Source organism: Dama dama, chromosome X (assembly GCF_033118175.1).
Source record: "Dama dama isolate Ldn47 chromosome X, ASM3311817v1, whole genome shotgun sequence".
Lineage (NCBI taxonomy): Eukaryota > Metazoa > Chordata > Mammalia > Artiodactyla > Cervidae > Dama > Dama dama.
The window spans coordinates 97,914,751-97,931,104 of NC_083714.1; the positions used below are offsets into that span (position 1 = coordinate 97,914,751).

The window sequence follows — 16,354 nt, forward strand, 5'->3', positions numbered from 1 at the left end:
GTCTCTGCATGTTTATTTTTTAATTCTTCTAAGTCTTTGTTAATTGATTCTTGCATTTTCTCCATTTTTTTTTCAAGGTTTTTGATCTTTACTATCATTATTCTGAATTCTTTTTCAGGTAGTTTGCCTATTTTCTGTTCATTTATTTGGACTTCTGCATTTCTAGTTCCTTCATTTGTATAGTATTTCTCTGCCTTTTCATTTTTTTTTTTAACTTATTGTATTTGAGGTCTACTTTTCCCAGGCTTCAAGAAAAGTTGAATTCTTTCCTTGAAGAAGGTTGAATTCTTTCTTCCTTTTGGTTTCTTCCCTCCTAAGGTTGGTCCAGCAGTTTGTGTAAGCTTCGTATAGGGTGAGATTTGTGCTGAGTTTTTGTTTGCTTGTTTTTCCTCTGATGGGTAAGGCTGAGTGAGGTGGTAATCCTGTCTGCTAATGATTGGGTTTGTATTTTTGTTTTGTTTGTTGTTTAGATGAGGCTTCCTGCGCAGGGTACTACTGGTGGTTGGGTGATGCTGGGTCTTGTATTCAAGGGGTTTCGTTTGTGTGAGTTCTGATTATGTGATACTCCCTAGGGTTCATTCTCTGGTAGTCTAGTGTCTTGGAGTCAGTACTCCCACTCCAAAGGCTCAGGGCTTGATCTCTGAGGCATGCAAGCTAATAAGTAGCAAGCACAGAAGGGAGGTAAGTCACCAATAGGTCACCCCTGTTCACTGTGCCAAGATGAATTGTGTCAATTCTCTTGACTCCTTCCTTTAACCTTGATGGGTAACAGCTGGACTACAGGAAGTAATGATATTTGCAACTCAGGTTTTGGAGAGTACACAACATGCTCCAGGGCCACACTGTGAAGTCATGGGGTGGGAGAAGTGGAGAGAGAGAGAACTTGGACAGAATCTGGGGCTCTGCCTTTGTTAGGGTCCAAGGTTGGGGTGCTTAGGGTTTTGCAGGTTCACGCTGTCAAGAGGAAGAAATTTTTCCTCCACCATTGTAGATTCTTCTGGCTAGTTTCAGGAAGCGGAGATGCAGGTGGGCTCTCAAAGTTAGGTCTATAGGGTGTGGGCAGTCAGGTATTTAAAAGAGGCATTTCTTTGAAAACTTCAGGAGACATCCAATCCCTGGGGTCACAAAGATCCTCTGGAGAAGGAAATGGCAACCTACTTCACCATTCTTGACTGGGAAATCCCATGGACAGAGGAGCCTGGCCAGCTACAGACTATGTAGTCTTAAAAGACAGGACTTAGCGACTAGGTTCTTGAAGGTTCCACAGCTAACTGCTATACGGTTTAATCCATGCAAATCTTTACACAGTAACTGCTATATGAGTTATCTATTTTTTATTATGATGCATTTTGCATTGCTTACATAATTTAAAAGTAAAGAATATGTTTGTGATTGCATTAATAACTCTCTGAACCCAACTGCCTGCCAAGCATAAGGGTCATTTATTACAACCCCTCCATTCCAAAAGCCCAGCACGATGTCCAGCAGTTAATGGCCTTGTTGTGAACACATGCTGTGGAGATGAACCTGCTGATTCTCACCACTCCCCACACCCTAGCAAGATCCTAAAATCAACATTCACCACACCATGCTAATCCTCCCTCAGACAGCACTCCACAAGCTGGAGAACAATTATACCAAAGAAGTTCTTGCACTGTAATAAAAATTTTAGGGTCAATAACAGATTTCCGACCGTGGGGTCCAGCAAAGGGACTGAGAACCCCCAGGGAATATGACTTTGAAGGCCAGTGGGATTTGATTACAGAACTTCCACAGAACTGGGGAAAAAGATGCTTGGAGGGCACAAACAAAACCTCATGCATACCAGGACCCAAGAGAAAGGAGCAGTGACCCCACAGGAGACTGAGCCAGACTGGCCTGTGAGTGTCCAGGAGTCTCCAACAGAGGCATGGGTTAACAGTGGCCTTCTGTGGGGTCAGGGACACTGAATACAACAGTGCTGGCATAAGTCCTTTTAAGGGAGGTCGCCGGCCAGTGGGATTTGATTACAGAACTTCCACAGAACTGGGGAAAAAGATGCTTGGAGGGCACAAACAAAACCTCATGCATACCAGGACCCAAGAGAAAGGAGCAGTGACCCCACAGGAGACTGAGCCAGACTGGCCTGTGAGTGTCCAGGAGTCTCCAACAGAGGCATGGGTTAACAGTGGCCTTCTGTGGGGTCAGGGACACTGAATACAACAGTGCTGGCATAAGTCCTTTTAAGGGAGGTCGCCATTAACAAATACCCCTACCAAAGTTTGGCCTCAGACCAAACAACAGGAAGGGAAGACAGCCCCACCCACCAACAGAAAATTGGATTAAAGATTTACTGAGCATGGCCCCACCCATCAGAGCAAGACCCACATTCCTCCACAGCCAGTCCCTCCCATCAGGAAGTTTCTACAAGCCTCTTATCTTTATTCATCAGAGGCCAGACAGAAAGCAAACCACATATCACAGAAAACTAACGAAACTGATCACTTGGATCAGTTAGCCTTGTCTAACTCAATGAAACTATGACCATGCCATGTAGGGCCACCCAAGACGGACGGGTCATGGTGGAGAGTTCTGACACAACATCATCTACTGGAGAAGGGAATGGCAAGCCACTTTAGTATTCTTTCCTTGAGAACCCCATGAATAGAATGAAAAGGCAAAAAGATATGACACTGAAAGATGAATTCCCCAGGTCAGTAGGTGCTCAATATGCTGCTGGGAGAAAAGTGAAGAAATAACTCTGGAAACAATGAAAAGATGTAGCCAAAGCTTGTGGCTATGACTGGTGATGGAAGTAAGCCCAATGCTGTAAAGAACAATATTACATAGGAATCTGGAATGGTAGGTCCATAAATCAAGGTAATTTGGAAGTGGTCAATCAGAGATGGCAAGAGTGAACATCGACATTTTAGAAATCACTGAAATAAAATGGACTGGAATGGGAGAATTTAATTCAGATGACCATTATATATACTACTGTGGGCAAGAATCCCTTAGTAGAAATGGAGTAGCCCTCATAGTCAATAAAAGAGTCCGAAATGCAGTACTTCGGTGCAGTCTCAAAAATGACAGAATGATCTCTGTTTGTTTCCAAGGCAAATCTTCAACATCACAGTAATCCAAATCTAGGCCCCAACCACTAATGCCGAAGAAGCTGAAGTTGAACAGTTCTATGATGACCTACAAGACGTTCTAGAACTAACACCAAAAAAAGATGTCCTTTTCACCATAGGGAACAGGAAAAAGAAGTCAAAAGATACCTAGAGTATCAGGCAAGTTTGGCCTTAGAGTACAGAATGAAGCAGGGCAAAGGCTAACAGAGTTTTGTCAAGAGAATGCACTGGTAATAGAAAACACCCTCTTCCAAGAATAAAAGAGATGACTCTACACGTGGACATCACCAGATGGTCAACACTGAAATCAGACTGGTTATATTCTTTGCAGCCAAAGATGGAGAAGCTCTATACAGTCAGCAAAACAAAACCAGGAGCTGACTGTGGTTCAGATCATGAACTCCTTATTGCAAAATTCAGATTTAAATTGAAGAAAGTACAGAAAACCACTAGATGATTCAGGTATGAACTAAATCATATCCCTTAATATTATACAGTGGAAGTGACAAATAGATTTAAGCGATTAGATCTGATAGGGTGCCTGAAGAACTATGGACAGAGGTTTGAAACACTGTACAGGAGGCAGTGATCAAAACCATCCTCAAGAAGAAGAAATGCAAAAAGGCAAAATGGTTGTCTGAGTAGGTCTTACAAATAGCTGAGAAAAGAAGAGAAGCTAAAGGCAAATGAAAAAAGGAAAGATATACCCATCTGAATGCAGAGTTCCAAAGAATAGCAAGGAGAGATAAGAAAGACTTCCTCAGTGATCAATGCAAAGAAATAGAGGAAGACAATAGAATGGGAAAGACTAGACATCTCTTCAAGAAAATTAGAGATACCAAGGTAACATTTCATGCAAAGATGGGCTCAATAAAGGACAGAAAAGGTATGGACCTAACAGAAGGAGAAGATATTAAGAAGAGGTGGCAAGAATACACAGAAGAACTATACAAAAAAGATCTTCATGATGAAGATAACCACAGTGGTGTGATCACTCACCTAGAGCCAGACATCCTGGAGTTCGAAGTCAAGTGGGCCTAAGGAAGCATCACTACAAACAAAGCTAGTGGAGGTGATGGAATTCCAGATGAGCTATTTCAAATTCTAAAAGTTGATGCTATTAAAGTCCTGCATTCAATATGCCAGCAAATATAGAAAACTCAGCAGTGGCCACAAGACTGGGAAAGGTCAGTTTTCATTCCAATCCCAAAGAAAGGCAATGCCAAAGAATGCCCAAACTACTGCACAATTGCACTCATCTCACATGCTAGCAAAGTAATGCTCAAAATTCTCCAAGCCAGGCTTCAGCAGTACGTGAACCAAGAATTTCCAGATGTTCAAGCTGGATTTAGAAAAGGCAGAGGAACCAGAGATCAAATTGCCAACATCCATTGGATCATAGAAGAAGCAAGAGAGTTCCAGAACAACTTCTACTTCTGCTTTATTGACTATGCCAAAGCCTTTGACTGTGTGGATCACAACAATCTGTAGAAAATTCTTCAAGAGATTGGAAAAAAAGACCACCTTACCTGCCTCCTGAGAAATGTGTCTGCAGGTCAGGAAGCAACAGTTAGAATCAAACATGGAACAATGTTTCAAATTGGGAAAGGAGTACATCAAGGATGTATATTGTCACCTTGCTTATTTAATTTACATGCAGAGGACATCAAGTGAAATGCCAGACTGGATGAAGCACAAGCTGGAATCAAGATTGCCCAGAGAAATATAAAAAACCTCAGATATGCAGATGCCACCACCCTTATGGCAGAAAGCCAAGAGGAACTAAAGAGCCTCTTGATGATAGTGAAAGAGGAGAGAAGAGTTTTTCTGGCTTAAAACTCAAAATTGAAAAAAAACAAAGATCACGGCATCCAGTCCCATCACTTCAGGGCAAATAGATGGAAAAACAGTGGAAACTGTGACAAACTTTATTTTCTTGGGCTCCAAAATCACTGTAGATGGTGACTGCAGCCTTGAAATTAAAAGATGTTTGCTCCTTGGAAGAAAATCTATGACCAACCTAGACAGCATATTAAAAAGCAGAGACATTACTTTACTGACAAAGGTCCACCTAGTCAAAGCTATGATTTTTCCAGTAGTCATGTATGGATGTGAGAGATGGTCAAAGAACATAATAAAAAGCTGAGCACCAAAGAATTGATGCTTTTAAACTGTGGCATTGGAGAAGACTCTTGAGAGTCCCTTGAACTTCAAGCACATCGAACCAGTCAATCCTAAAGGAAATCAGTCCTGAATATTCATTGGAAGGACTGATACTGAAGCTCCAATACTTTGGCCACCTGATGCAAAGAACTGACTCATTGGAAGAGACCCTGATGCTGGAAATATTGCAGGCAGGAAGAGACTGGGACGACAGAGGATGAGACGATTAGATGGAATCACCACCATCAACCAGCCACCAACCACTTGATGGACTTGAATTTGAGCAAGCTCCGGGAATTGGTGATAGACAGGGAAGCCTGGTGAGTTGTAGTCCATGGGTGCATACACACCAAGGAAACCAGAACTGAAAGAGACACATGTACCCCAATATTCATCGCAGCAATGTTTATAATAGCCAGGACATGGAAGCAACCTAGATGCCCATCAACAAACGAATGGTTAAGAAAGCTGTGGTACATATTCACAATGGAATATTACTCAGCCATTAAAAAGAATACATTTGAATCAGTTCTAATGATGTAGATGAAACTGGAGTCTATTATACAGTGAAGTAAGTCAGAAAGAAAAACACCAATACAGTATACTAACACATATATATGCAATTTAGAAAGATGGTAACGATAACCCTATATGCGAGACAGAAAAAGAGACAGATGTATAGAACAGTCTTTTGGACTCTGTGGGAGAAGGCGAGGGTGGGATGATCTGAAAGAGTAGCATTGAAACATGTATATTATCATATGTGGAACAGATCACCAGTCCAGGTTTGATGCATAAGACAGGGTGCTCAGGGCTGGTGCACTGGGATGACCCAGAGGGATGGAATGGGGAGGGAGGTAGGAGGGGGGTTCAGGATGGGGACACATGTAAACCCATGGCTGATTCATGTCAATGTATGAGAAAAAACACTACAATATTGTAAAGTAATTAGCCTCCAACTAAAATAAATAAATTTAAAAAAAGAAAGAAAGAAAGATGGTACTGATGATTCTACATGCTAGGCAGCAAAAGAGACACAGACATGAAGAACAGACTTTTGGACTCAGTGGGAGAAGGCAAGGTTGGGATGATTTGAGAGAATAGCATTGAAACGTGTATATTACCATATGTAAAATAGATGACCAGTGCTAGTTCAATGCATGAAGCAGGGCACTCAAATCAGGTGCTCTGGGGCAACCCAGAGGAATACGGTGGGGAAGGAGGTGGGAGGGGGTTTCAGCATTGGGGAAGACACATCACAATATTGTAAAGTAATTATCCTCTAATTAAAATTAATTAATTAAAAAAAATAAGTCTACTGACTCTTTCCTCTGACATCATACTTCTGCCATTAAGCCCATTTGGTGAATTTTTTTTTTTTTATTTTTTCAGTGGGTTTTGTCATACATTGACATGAATCAGCAATAGATTTACACGTATTCCCCATCTCGATCCCCCCTCCCACCTCCCTCTCCACCCGATTCCTCTGGGTCTTCCCAGTGCACCAGGCCCGAGCACTTGTCTCATGCATCCCACCTGGGCTGGTGACCTGTTTCACCATAGATAATATACATGCTATTCTTTCGAAATATCCCACCCTCACCTTCTCCCACAGAGTCCATCTGGTGAATTTTTTTTTAATGTCCGTTATTGTATTTTTCAGGCATCCCTAGTGGCTGAGTTGTAAAAAAAAAAAAAAAAAAAAAAAATCTGCCTGCCATTTCTGGAGACACAGGTTTGACCCCTGAATCAGGACGATACCCTGGAGAAGGAAATGGCAACCCACTCCAGCATTCTTGCCTGGGAAATCCCATGGACAGAGGAGCCTGGGGGGCTACAGTCCATCGTGTTGCAAAAGAGTTGGACACAACTTAGCAACTAAACAACAACAACTGCATTTTTCAATTCTGAAGTTGTCACCTACTTTTTACTTCTTTATATCTTCTAGTTATCTGATTAGGCTTTGTATGTTAACATTTGTTCCAAGAGTGTTTGTGCTATCCATTTCTAACTTTATTTTTTTTTCATTTCTAATTTTAATAATTAATTGACAAAGTCTTTTTCAGATAAGTGCAACATCTGCATCCTTTGGTTGTGGCGGTTTTTTTATTTTTTATTGTTTTTAATTTTAAATGTATTTATTTGCCATGCAACTTGAAATCATCGTGGTTTGTTCTATGCCTGATAATTTTGGAGTATATCCTGGACATTTTAGATATGACATTATAAAACTCTAAGTATGGAAAGCATTTATATTTTTGCTTTAGCAGTTAATCTGATTAGGTTCAGGCCATATGTTCCCACCAGCCTGCTGTGGGCTGATGGTCCAATGTCAGTTCAGTTTTCAAATGTTAACTCAGATTTGTCTGGTATGTGCCACTAAGTGGTCAGTCTGGAATCTAGATAAAAGTCAGTTATCTCAGTTCTTTGGTATGCTCATTGGGATCTAATCAACATAGGCACAGGTTATTGGTGGGTATCCAGGAGCTCATTAACAAAAAACATTATGGGGTCACTTTCCTGGACTCCTACCTCTCCAATCTCACCAGTGCTATCCTGGGATTTCCCTTTCATGCCTCCAGTTGGAAATTCTGCAATTGTGCCACATCTGAAAACAAGCAGTGGGAAAACAGAGAGATAAAAAAAGCAACAGTAAGTGATTCTGCTCTCATGGCCACAGCTTCAGCAGAGACTAAGGGTTTCCCTCTCCAAGAGTATTGGTTTCTGACGGCTTCACTGCTGCCATTGTTGCTGCCACTGAATGATTGCCTGAGGCCTGGGATGTTAGAGAAGAGATATAAAGGGGAAAATGGAGGACTTTCCCCCTTCTCTCACTTCTCAAACAAGAACTAGAGGTCTTCTCCTGGAACTCTCTGACTGTACTACAGTAATCACTTTCACGTTTCCAAATGGATTAAGTTCAGGTTGGGGAATAGGGTAAGGGGAGTGGGAAACTCACCACTGGTTTGTTGGAATCTTAAATTATTATGTTCTTCTTTAATCTTCCCGCAGCTATTTACTTTTCAGTATTCTCAAACAGCTGTGTCATGAATTCTGTCCAGGTTTTATAACTGTGTTCAGTAATGGACAAAGAGTAGCAAGTACTTAACCATCTTACCCAGAACTATAATCTAGAATTGAATTTTAAATAAATCACTCTGGTGATTGTATGCAAGGTGAATTTGAAGGGAACAACACTAAAGATAGGGAGATCAGTTAGGAAAGTACTATAGTAATCTAGGTAATAGATGAGATCTCAAACCTGGGCAGTTGGTAATAGAGACTATGATGAGAATGCCAATTCAAGAAATATTTAGGAGGTAAAATTGATTAAGACTCAAAGAGGTCACCCTCTTACAAGGCCATAATTGAAACATGTAACAAATTCAAAGTGGTCAAGACTTTTTAATGGCTCCATTAAAAAATACTTAGGAATAGATTATAACAATAGAAATATAAAAATTATACTCTGACAACTGTAAAACACCGTTAAAAAGAACTACTTCAATAAATAGAAAGGCATATCATGTTGCAGTATAAGTCCTGACATTTGGATTTTCTCTTTTTTGTAATGCAAATGTCTGACTTAAGCCTTGATTGCCCAGACATCCACTTCAAAGAGGCACCCACTTCAAAGATGGCAACCTCAAAAAACACATTGGTAGCCAGCCCCACCCCATTTGCTACTCCTTTGTTACAGCAATCTTATTTGATTTGATAACTGACCATTTGGACTGCTTATTTTTTCTCTTCTCTGGCTTCAAATTCCACTCTTGCATTTTAAAATTCTCCAATAACGAGAGAGCCCCAGAAACCCTAGGTTCCCACCTTCAATAAAAACTTACTCACTCATTCTCTGTCTCTGTCTATGTGTGTCACTCGATCTCCCTCTCTCTCCTCTCCCTTTCTGTCTCTGTCTCTCTCTCTTTCTCTCTCCCCAAACCCTTGATCTTTCTGTGTGGCCCCAAGTATGCTGTGTATTTTCCAGGTGGTGGTGATGGTTTAGTCGCTAAGCTGTATCCAACTCTTGTGACCCCATGGACGGTAGCCCACCACCACTCCTCTATCCATGGGATTTCCCAGGCAAGCATACAGGAGTGGGTTGCCATTTCCTTCTCCAGGGGATCTTCCCAACCCAATTGCCATGACAACCACCAGAAAAACCCACACAAGGACCAAAAAGAAGTATTATTTCAGTTCAGTTGCTCAATCGTGTCCAACTCTTTGCAAACCAATGAACCGCAGCACTCCAGGCCTCCCTGTCCATCACCAACTCCCGGAGTCCACCCAAACCCATGTCCATTGTGTCAGTGATGCCATCCAACCATCTCATCCTCTGTCATCCCCTTCTCCTCCTGCCTTCAATCTTTTCCAGCATCAGGGTCTCTTCAAATGAGTCAGTTCTTTGCATCAGGTGGACAAAGTATTGGAGTTTCAGCTTCAACATCGGTCCCTCCAATGAACACCCAGGACTAATCTCTTTTAGGATGGACTGGCTGGATCTCCTTGCAGTCCAAGGGACTCTCAAGAGTCTTCTCCAACACCACAGTTCAAAAGCATCAATTCTTCTGTGCTCAGCTCTCTTTATAGTCCAACTCACATCCATACATGACTACTGGAAAAACCATAAACTTGACTAGATGGACCTTTGTTGGCAAAGTAATGTCTCTGCTTTTTAATATGCTGTATAGGTTGGTCATAACTTTCCAAGGAGCAAGTGTCTTTTAATTTCATGACTGCAATCACCATCCGCAGTGATTTTGGAGCCCAGAAAAATGAAGTCAGCCACTGTTTCCCCATCTATTTGCCATGAAGTGATGGGACCAGATGCCTTGATCTTAGTTTTCTGAATGTTGAGTTTTAAGCCAACTTTTTCACTCTCTTCTTTCATTTTCATTTTCATCAAGAGGCTCTTTAGTTCTTCTTCACTTTCTGCCATAAGTGTGGTGTCATCTGCATATCTGGGATTATTGATGTTTCTCCCAGCAATCTTGATTCCAGCTTGTGCTTCTTCCCAATGTTTCTCATGATGTACTCTGCATATAAGTTAAATAAGCAGGGTGACAGTATACAGCCCTGACGTACTCCTTTTCCTATTTGGAACCAGTCTGTTGTTCCATGTCCAGTTCTAACTGTTGCTTCCTAACCTGTATACAGGTTTCTCAAGAGGCAGGTCAGGTGGTCTGGTATTCCCATCTCTTTCAGAATTTTCCAGTTTATTGTGATCCACACAGTCAAAGGCTTTGGCATAGTCAATAAGGCAGAAATAGATGTTTTTCTAGAACTCTCTTGCTTTTTTGATGATCCAGCGGATGTTAGCAATTTGACCTCTGGTTCCTCTGCCTTTTCTAAATACAGCTTGAACATCTGGGAGTTCACAGTTCACATATTGCTGAAGCTTGGCTTGGAGAATTTTGAGCATTACTCTACTAGTGTGTGAGATGAGTGCAATTGTGTGGTAGTTTGAGCATTCTTTGACATTATCTTTCTTTGGGATTGGAACGAAAACTGACCTTTTCCAGTCCTGTGGCCACTGCTGAGTTTTCCAAATTTGCTGACATGTTCAGTGCAGCACTTTCACAGCATCATCTTTTAGAATTTGAAATAGCTCAACTGGAATCCCATCACCTCCACTAGCTTTGTTCGTAGTGATGCTTCCTAAGGCCCACCTGACTTCACATTCCAGGATGTCTGGCTCTAGGTGAGTGTGAGTGATCACACCTTCATGATTATCTGGGTCATGAAGGTCTTTTTTGTATAGTTCCTCTGTGTATTCTTGCCACCTCTTCTTAATATCTTCTGCTTCTGTTAGGTCCATACCATTTCTGTCCTTTACTGAGCCCATCTTTGCATGAAATGTTGCCTTGGTATCTCTAATTTTCTTGAAGAGATCTCTAGTCTTTCCCATTCTATTCTATTCATTCTATCCTATTCTATCTATTGTTTTCCTCTATTTCTTTGCATTGATCGCTGAGGAAGACTTTCTTATCTCTCCTTGGTATTCTTTGGAACTCTGCATTAAAATGGGTATATCTTTCCTTTTCTCCTTTGCTTTTCACTTCTCTTCTTTTCACAGTCCAAACCACACCCCTGCTCTAAGGTAAGTCAAGAATATCCCTCCCTCTCTTTCCAATTACCCACCTTTTACACTGAACCTCTTATATATATATGATGTCTCTGCTCAAAGCAGGTTGAGAAGTTGATTTGCAAGCTAAATTCCTGCTTCTCCATTATTCAGCCAGCAGATAAAGCTTGTGCTGTTCTAGTCGTGGGGCTTCCCCAATGGCTTAGACAGTAAAGAATCTGCCTGCAATGTGGGAGACTGGTTTCAATCTCTGGGTCAGGAAGATCTCCTGGAGAAGGTAATGGCTACTTACTCAAGTATTTTTGCCTGGAGAACCCCATGGACAGAGGAGCCTGGTGGGCTATAGTCCATAGGGTCGCAAGGAGTCGGATATGACCTAGCAACTAAACAGCAGCAGCAGCAGTTCTAGTCTCAGATTGGTTTCATTATTAGCTGTGCAAATCTGATCAGAAAAAGAACCTTCCTGGCCAAGACAAGAGGTCTGAGCCCAGGCTAGGACCCAAGCATTGGTCCAGGCAACCAATTCAGTCACATGTCCTGCTGCTGCTGCTGCTGCTAAGTCACATCAGTCGTGTTCAACTCTGTGCAACCCCATAGATGGCAGCCTACCAGGCTCCTGCCCCTGGGATTCTCCAGGCAAGAACACTGGAGTGGGTTGCCATTTCCTTCTCCAGTGCATGAAAGTGAAGAGTGAAAGTGAAGTCGCTCAGTCGTGTCCGACTCTTAGCAACCCCATGGACTGTAGCTTACCAGGCTCCTCCATCGATGGGATTTCCCAGGCAAGAGTACTGGAGTGGGGTGCCATTGCCTTCTCTAGTCACATGTCCACATGCAGGAAAATGGAATTGGATTCCTATATCACACCATATACAAAAATTAATTCAAAATTGATTTAAGACCTAAATATAAGAACTAAAACTATAAAACTCTCAAGAAGAAATAATGCAGGTAAATCTTCATGACCTTGACAGGCCATGGTTTCTTGGATAAATTTAGACTTCAACAAAATTAAAAGCTTTTATGCTTCAATTAACACAATCAAGAATGTGAAAAGACAATTCATAGAATTAGATAAAATATTTGAAATCATAAATATAATCCCAGATTATGTAAAGAATTCTTACCATTCAATAATATAGAAGTAAATAAGCCAAGTAAGAATGGGCAAAGAATTTGGACTGATATCTCTCCAAAGAGGATACACAAATGGCAAATAAGCACAAGATAAAAACGTCCAACATCTTTAGCCATTAGGGAAATGTGAATCAAAATCACAAGAAGAGTGCTCACTTCGGCAGCATATATACTAAAATTGAAACGATAGAGAACATTAGCATGGCCCCTGCACAAGGATGACACACAAATTTGTGAAGCATTCCATATTTCTTCTAGACAGACATTTCTCCAAAGAAGACATACAGATGGCTAACAAACACATGAAAAGATGCTCAACATCACTCATTATCAGAAAAATGCAAATCAAAACCTCAGTGAGGTACCATTACACGCCAGTCAGAATGGCTGCTATCCAAAAACCTATAAGCAATAAATGCTGGAGAGGGTGTGGAGAAAAGGGAACCCTCTTACACTGTTGGTGGGAATGCAAACTAGTACAGCCACTATGGAGAACAGTGTGGAGATTTCTTAAAAAACTGGAAATAGAACTGCCATATGACCCAGCAATCCCACTCCTGGGCATACACACTGAGGAGACCAGATCTGGAGGAGACACGTGTACCCCAATGTTCATCGCAGCACTGTTTATAATAGCCAGGACATGGAAGCAACCTAGATGCCCATCAGCAGACGAATGGATAAGGAAGCTATGGTACATATACACTATGGAATATTACTCAGCCATTAAAAAGAATTCATTTGAATCAGTTCTAATGAGATGGATGAAACGGGAGCCCATTATACAGAGTGAAGTAGGCCAGAAAGATAAGGACCAATACAGTATACTAACGCATATATATGGAATTTAAAAAGATGGTAATGATAATCCTGTATGCAAAACAGAAAAAGAGACACAGATGTACAGAACAGACTTTTGGACTCTGTGGGAGAGGGCGAGGGTGGGATGTTCTGAGAGAATGGCATTGAAACAGGTATACTATCAAGGGTGAAACAGATCACCAGCCCAGGTTGGATGCATGAGACAAGTGCTCAGGGCTGGTGCACTGGGAAGACCCAGAGGGATGGGATGGAGAGGGAGGCGGGAGGGGGGATTGGGATGGGGAACACATGTAGATCCATGGCTGATTCGTGTCAATGTATGGCAGAAACCACTACAATATTGTGAAGTAATTAGCCTCCAACTAGTAAAAATAAATGGAAAAAAAGAAAAAGTGAAAGAAAAAAAAATCACAAGAAGATACCACTTTCATGCCCACTAGAATGGCTATAATAAAGACAGATAATAAAAAGTGTTGCAGAGGATGTAATGAAATTGGAACCCTCATACACTGTAAGATTTAACTCATGTGAAATGTACAGAACAGGTAAATCTACAGAGACAGAAAGTAAATCAATGGCTGCCTAGGGTTAGGGGGCAGGGATGGGGTGGGATGGGGACTGACTGCTAATGGGTATGGGGTTTCTTTTGGAAGGCAGCTATGCTCACCACTATACCACCAACGCTGCTCGGGGTTTCTTTTGGGATGATGAAAATGTTCCAAAATTTGACTGTGATGATAAATGTACAACTCTGTGAATATACTAAAAACTATAGAATTGTACATTATAAGTGGGTGAATTATATGTCAATAAAACTGTTGAAAATGCGTAAGGTTCAAAGAAAATCAGTTATATAGAACCAGAGGAATCAAAAGATAAACACAAAATCTTGATAAAGAAATAGATGTGCTTCTTTAGTAAGGCATTAAATAACAAGATCCAGGCCTAAGAGCTAACTTACTTTTGAAGTAGTGATGAGTGTAAAATAAATTTTGAGACATGTGCAACAACTACAACAAAAATGACTGACAGTTTCATTAGCATCACTAAAGAACAATGGAGGTGGAAAAAAGGAGGGAAAGTAAAACAGTCAATTGTTTCCCCTGATGAAGCTGCAGGATTAAAAAGCGGGTACAGACAAGAGATTTCCTTTTAGTGAGGCTGGAGATTTGCAAGATGGCTTCCAGCCTAGTGCTTTTAACATGTCTATACAAAATTGGCTGTACCAACTAAATCACTACCAAGCAGCTTGGACCTCTCTGGCTGTACCCTTCAATCCCTCTGCAAGGCAGTGGGAGGGGACAGGCGTAAACCTAATGATATTTGGTCACCAAAACAAAGCAAGCTGGGAGACAGAATGGAAAATTAACACAATGAGTAAGAAAGCACTAAGGTAAGAAAGCATCTAAGGCACGGCATGCTCTCCCTCCTGTTTCCAACTCATCAGAGAAGGAGATATGACCAGACTAGCCTGGGGACTCAGGTGAAAATTGGAGAGTCTTCAATGACTTCCCACTCTACCAGATACCTACCTCCAGGACTAAATTTCAAAATATTTGACAAGTGATAATCGGCCACAGAGCAATCACAACAGTTGCCAGTCACAACACTAGAACAGAGCCGTGGAGATCTCTTGCTATGACAGACATTACCTGATTCAGTTGCTATATGGTGGGGAGGTCCTATAAGTCCTAGAGGCAAGACTGGGGCAGTGGCTCTTCATCAGCTGGCACAGAGGATGTCCCAGTCCTCTGTTAATAACTGAAGTGGCAGATTCTTTACCGTCTGAGCCAGCACAGAAGCACCATATCAGTATACCTCACCACAAACATAGGATAGAGAGAGTAGAACCTACTGAAAGCTTTATGAAGGAAGGATTGAGCAAGTGGTTGATGCTTCCATTCATGGGACATCTTGCAGATTTCACCAGTGGAAATTTCTCCTCTTGACTGAAGGACCAAAAGAGATTTCAGTGCACCACGCCAAGTTTTTTTCAAATTTAGACTCTAAAAAGTCACCTAACTGCAAAAGTAGGGGTACATTTCAGTGAAAACCCTGATCCCTACCTTTTCATCATGTTCAGTTCAGTTCAGTCGCTCAGTCGTGTCCGACTCTTTGTGACCCCATGAATCGCAGCACGCCAGGCCTCCCTGTCCATCACCAATTCCTGGAGTTTACTCAAACCCATGTCCATCGAGTTGGTGATGCCATCCAGCCATCTCATCCTCTGTCGTCCCCTTCTCCTCCTGCCCCCAATCCCTCCCAGCATCAGGGTCTTTTCCAATGAGTCAACTCTTTGCATGAGGTGGTCAAAGTATTGGAGTTTCATCATGTAGGAAGAAGCAAAGAAAGCAGGCAACCAGAAAAGGGGACTGATGGATACTGGACCACACATCCAGCTGCCCCAGATCTGAACACTGAGGCCTGTCTGTCTGTAAGGGGTCTCTCTCTCTGGACTGCCCCTCTCAGCACCAGGGTGCTCCTTCTAGAGACTCATCCATCAGTGTACATCTAGCTCAATTCCTCTTCCTTTGAAGAGAAGGCCTTCAAATAGGGAAACTGGATAAGCCAGACCCTGAGGCACAGCCTTTACTAGGCAGGGGAAAATACATCTGTGGGCTACATATGGGGCTCCTGAGCAATAAAGGGGAAGTGAGTCATTTTAACAACAACCATCAATTTTTATTAAATTTATAATCAAATATTACAACTTCTTTTCTTTTGTAAAAAAACAAACTTAAATATTTACAACAACATCAGTTTGGGAAAAGACAAACAGTATAAAAATGAGGAAAAGTGATGAAAAGACAAATCCAAAGACAGAATAAATACAGCCTATTTATGCGCCTGTCCAGCCCTGGTGGCTGCTGCCAGAGTACCAGACCCTCAGCCTCAGAATTAGCAACACTTCATATTTTTTTCCAGTGTCAACATGTCCAAGGGTGGGATTTTGGTGACTTCAAAGAAGATCCTGCAAAAGGAAGAGGGGTCTGCTCAGTGTGAAATAGGCCAAAGCAAGGAGGCTCCATGGAATAAG

General features: G+C 41.7%; 1 protein-coding gene and 1 non-coding gene across 5 annotated transcripts in view; one reads left to right on the forward strand and one right to left on the reverse strand.

Moving 5' to 3' along the window:
* Nucleotides 1-12,643: 12,643 nt before the first annotated feature.
* Nucleotides 12,644-12,748, forward strand: LOC133053251 (U6 spliceosomal RNA). The gene has a single exon (XR_009692183.1). It is a non-coding gene; the product is annotated as a U6 spliceosomal RNA (small nuclear RNA).
* A 3,334-nt stretch (nt 12,749-16,082) lies between these two features.
* Nucleotides 16,083-16,354, reverse strand: part of CCNB3 (cyclin B3) — a 57,547-nt gene continuing 57,275 nt past the window's right edge. For all 4 annotated transcript variants that reach the window (XM_061135942.1, XM_061135941.1, XM_061135940.1 and 1 more), the window contains one exon: nt 16,083-16,288. In XM_061135942.1, the coding sequence (XP_060991925.1) occupies nt 16,216-16,288 (73 nt within the window). In that variant the 3' untranslated portion in view covers nt 16,083-16,215. The remainder of the gene's footprint in view (nt 16,289-16,354) is intronic.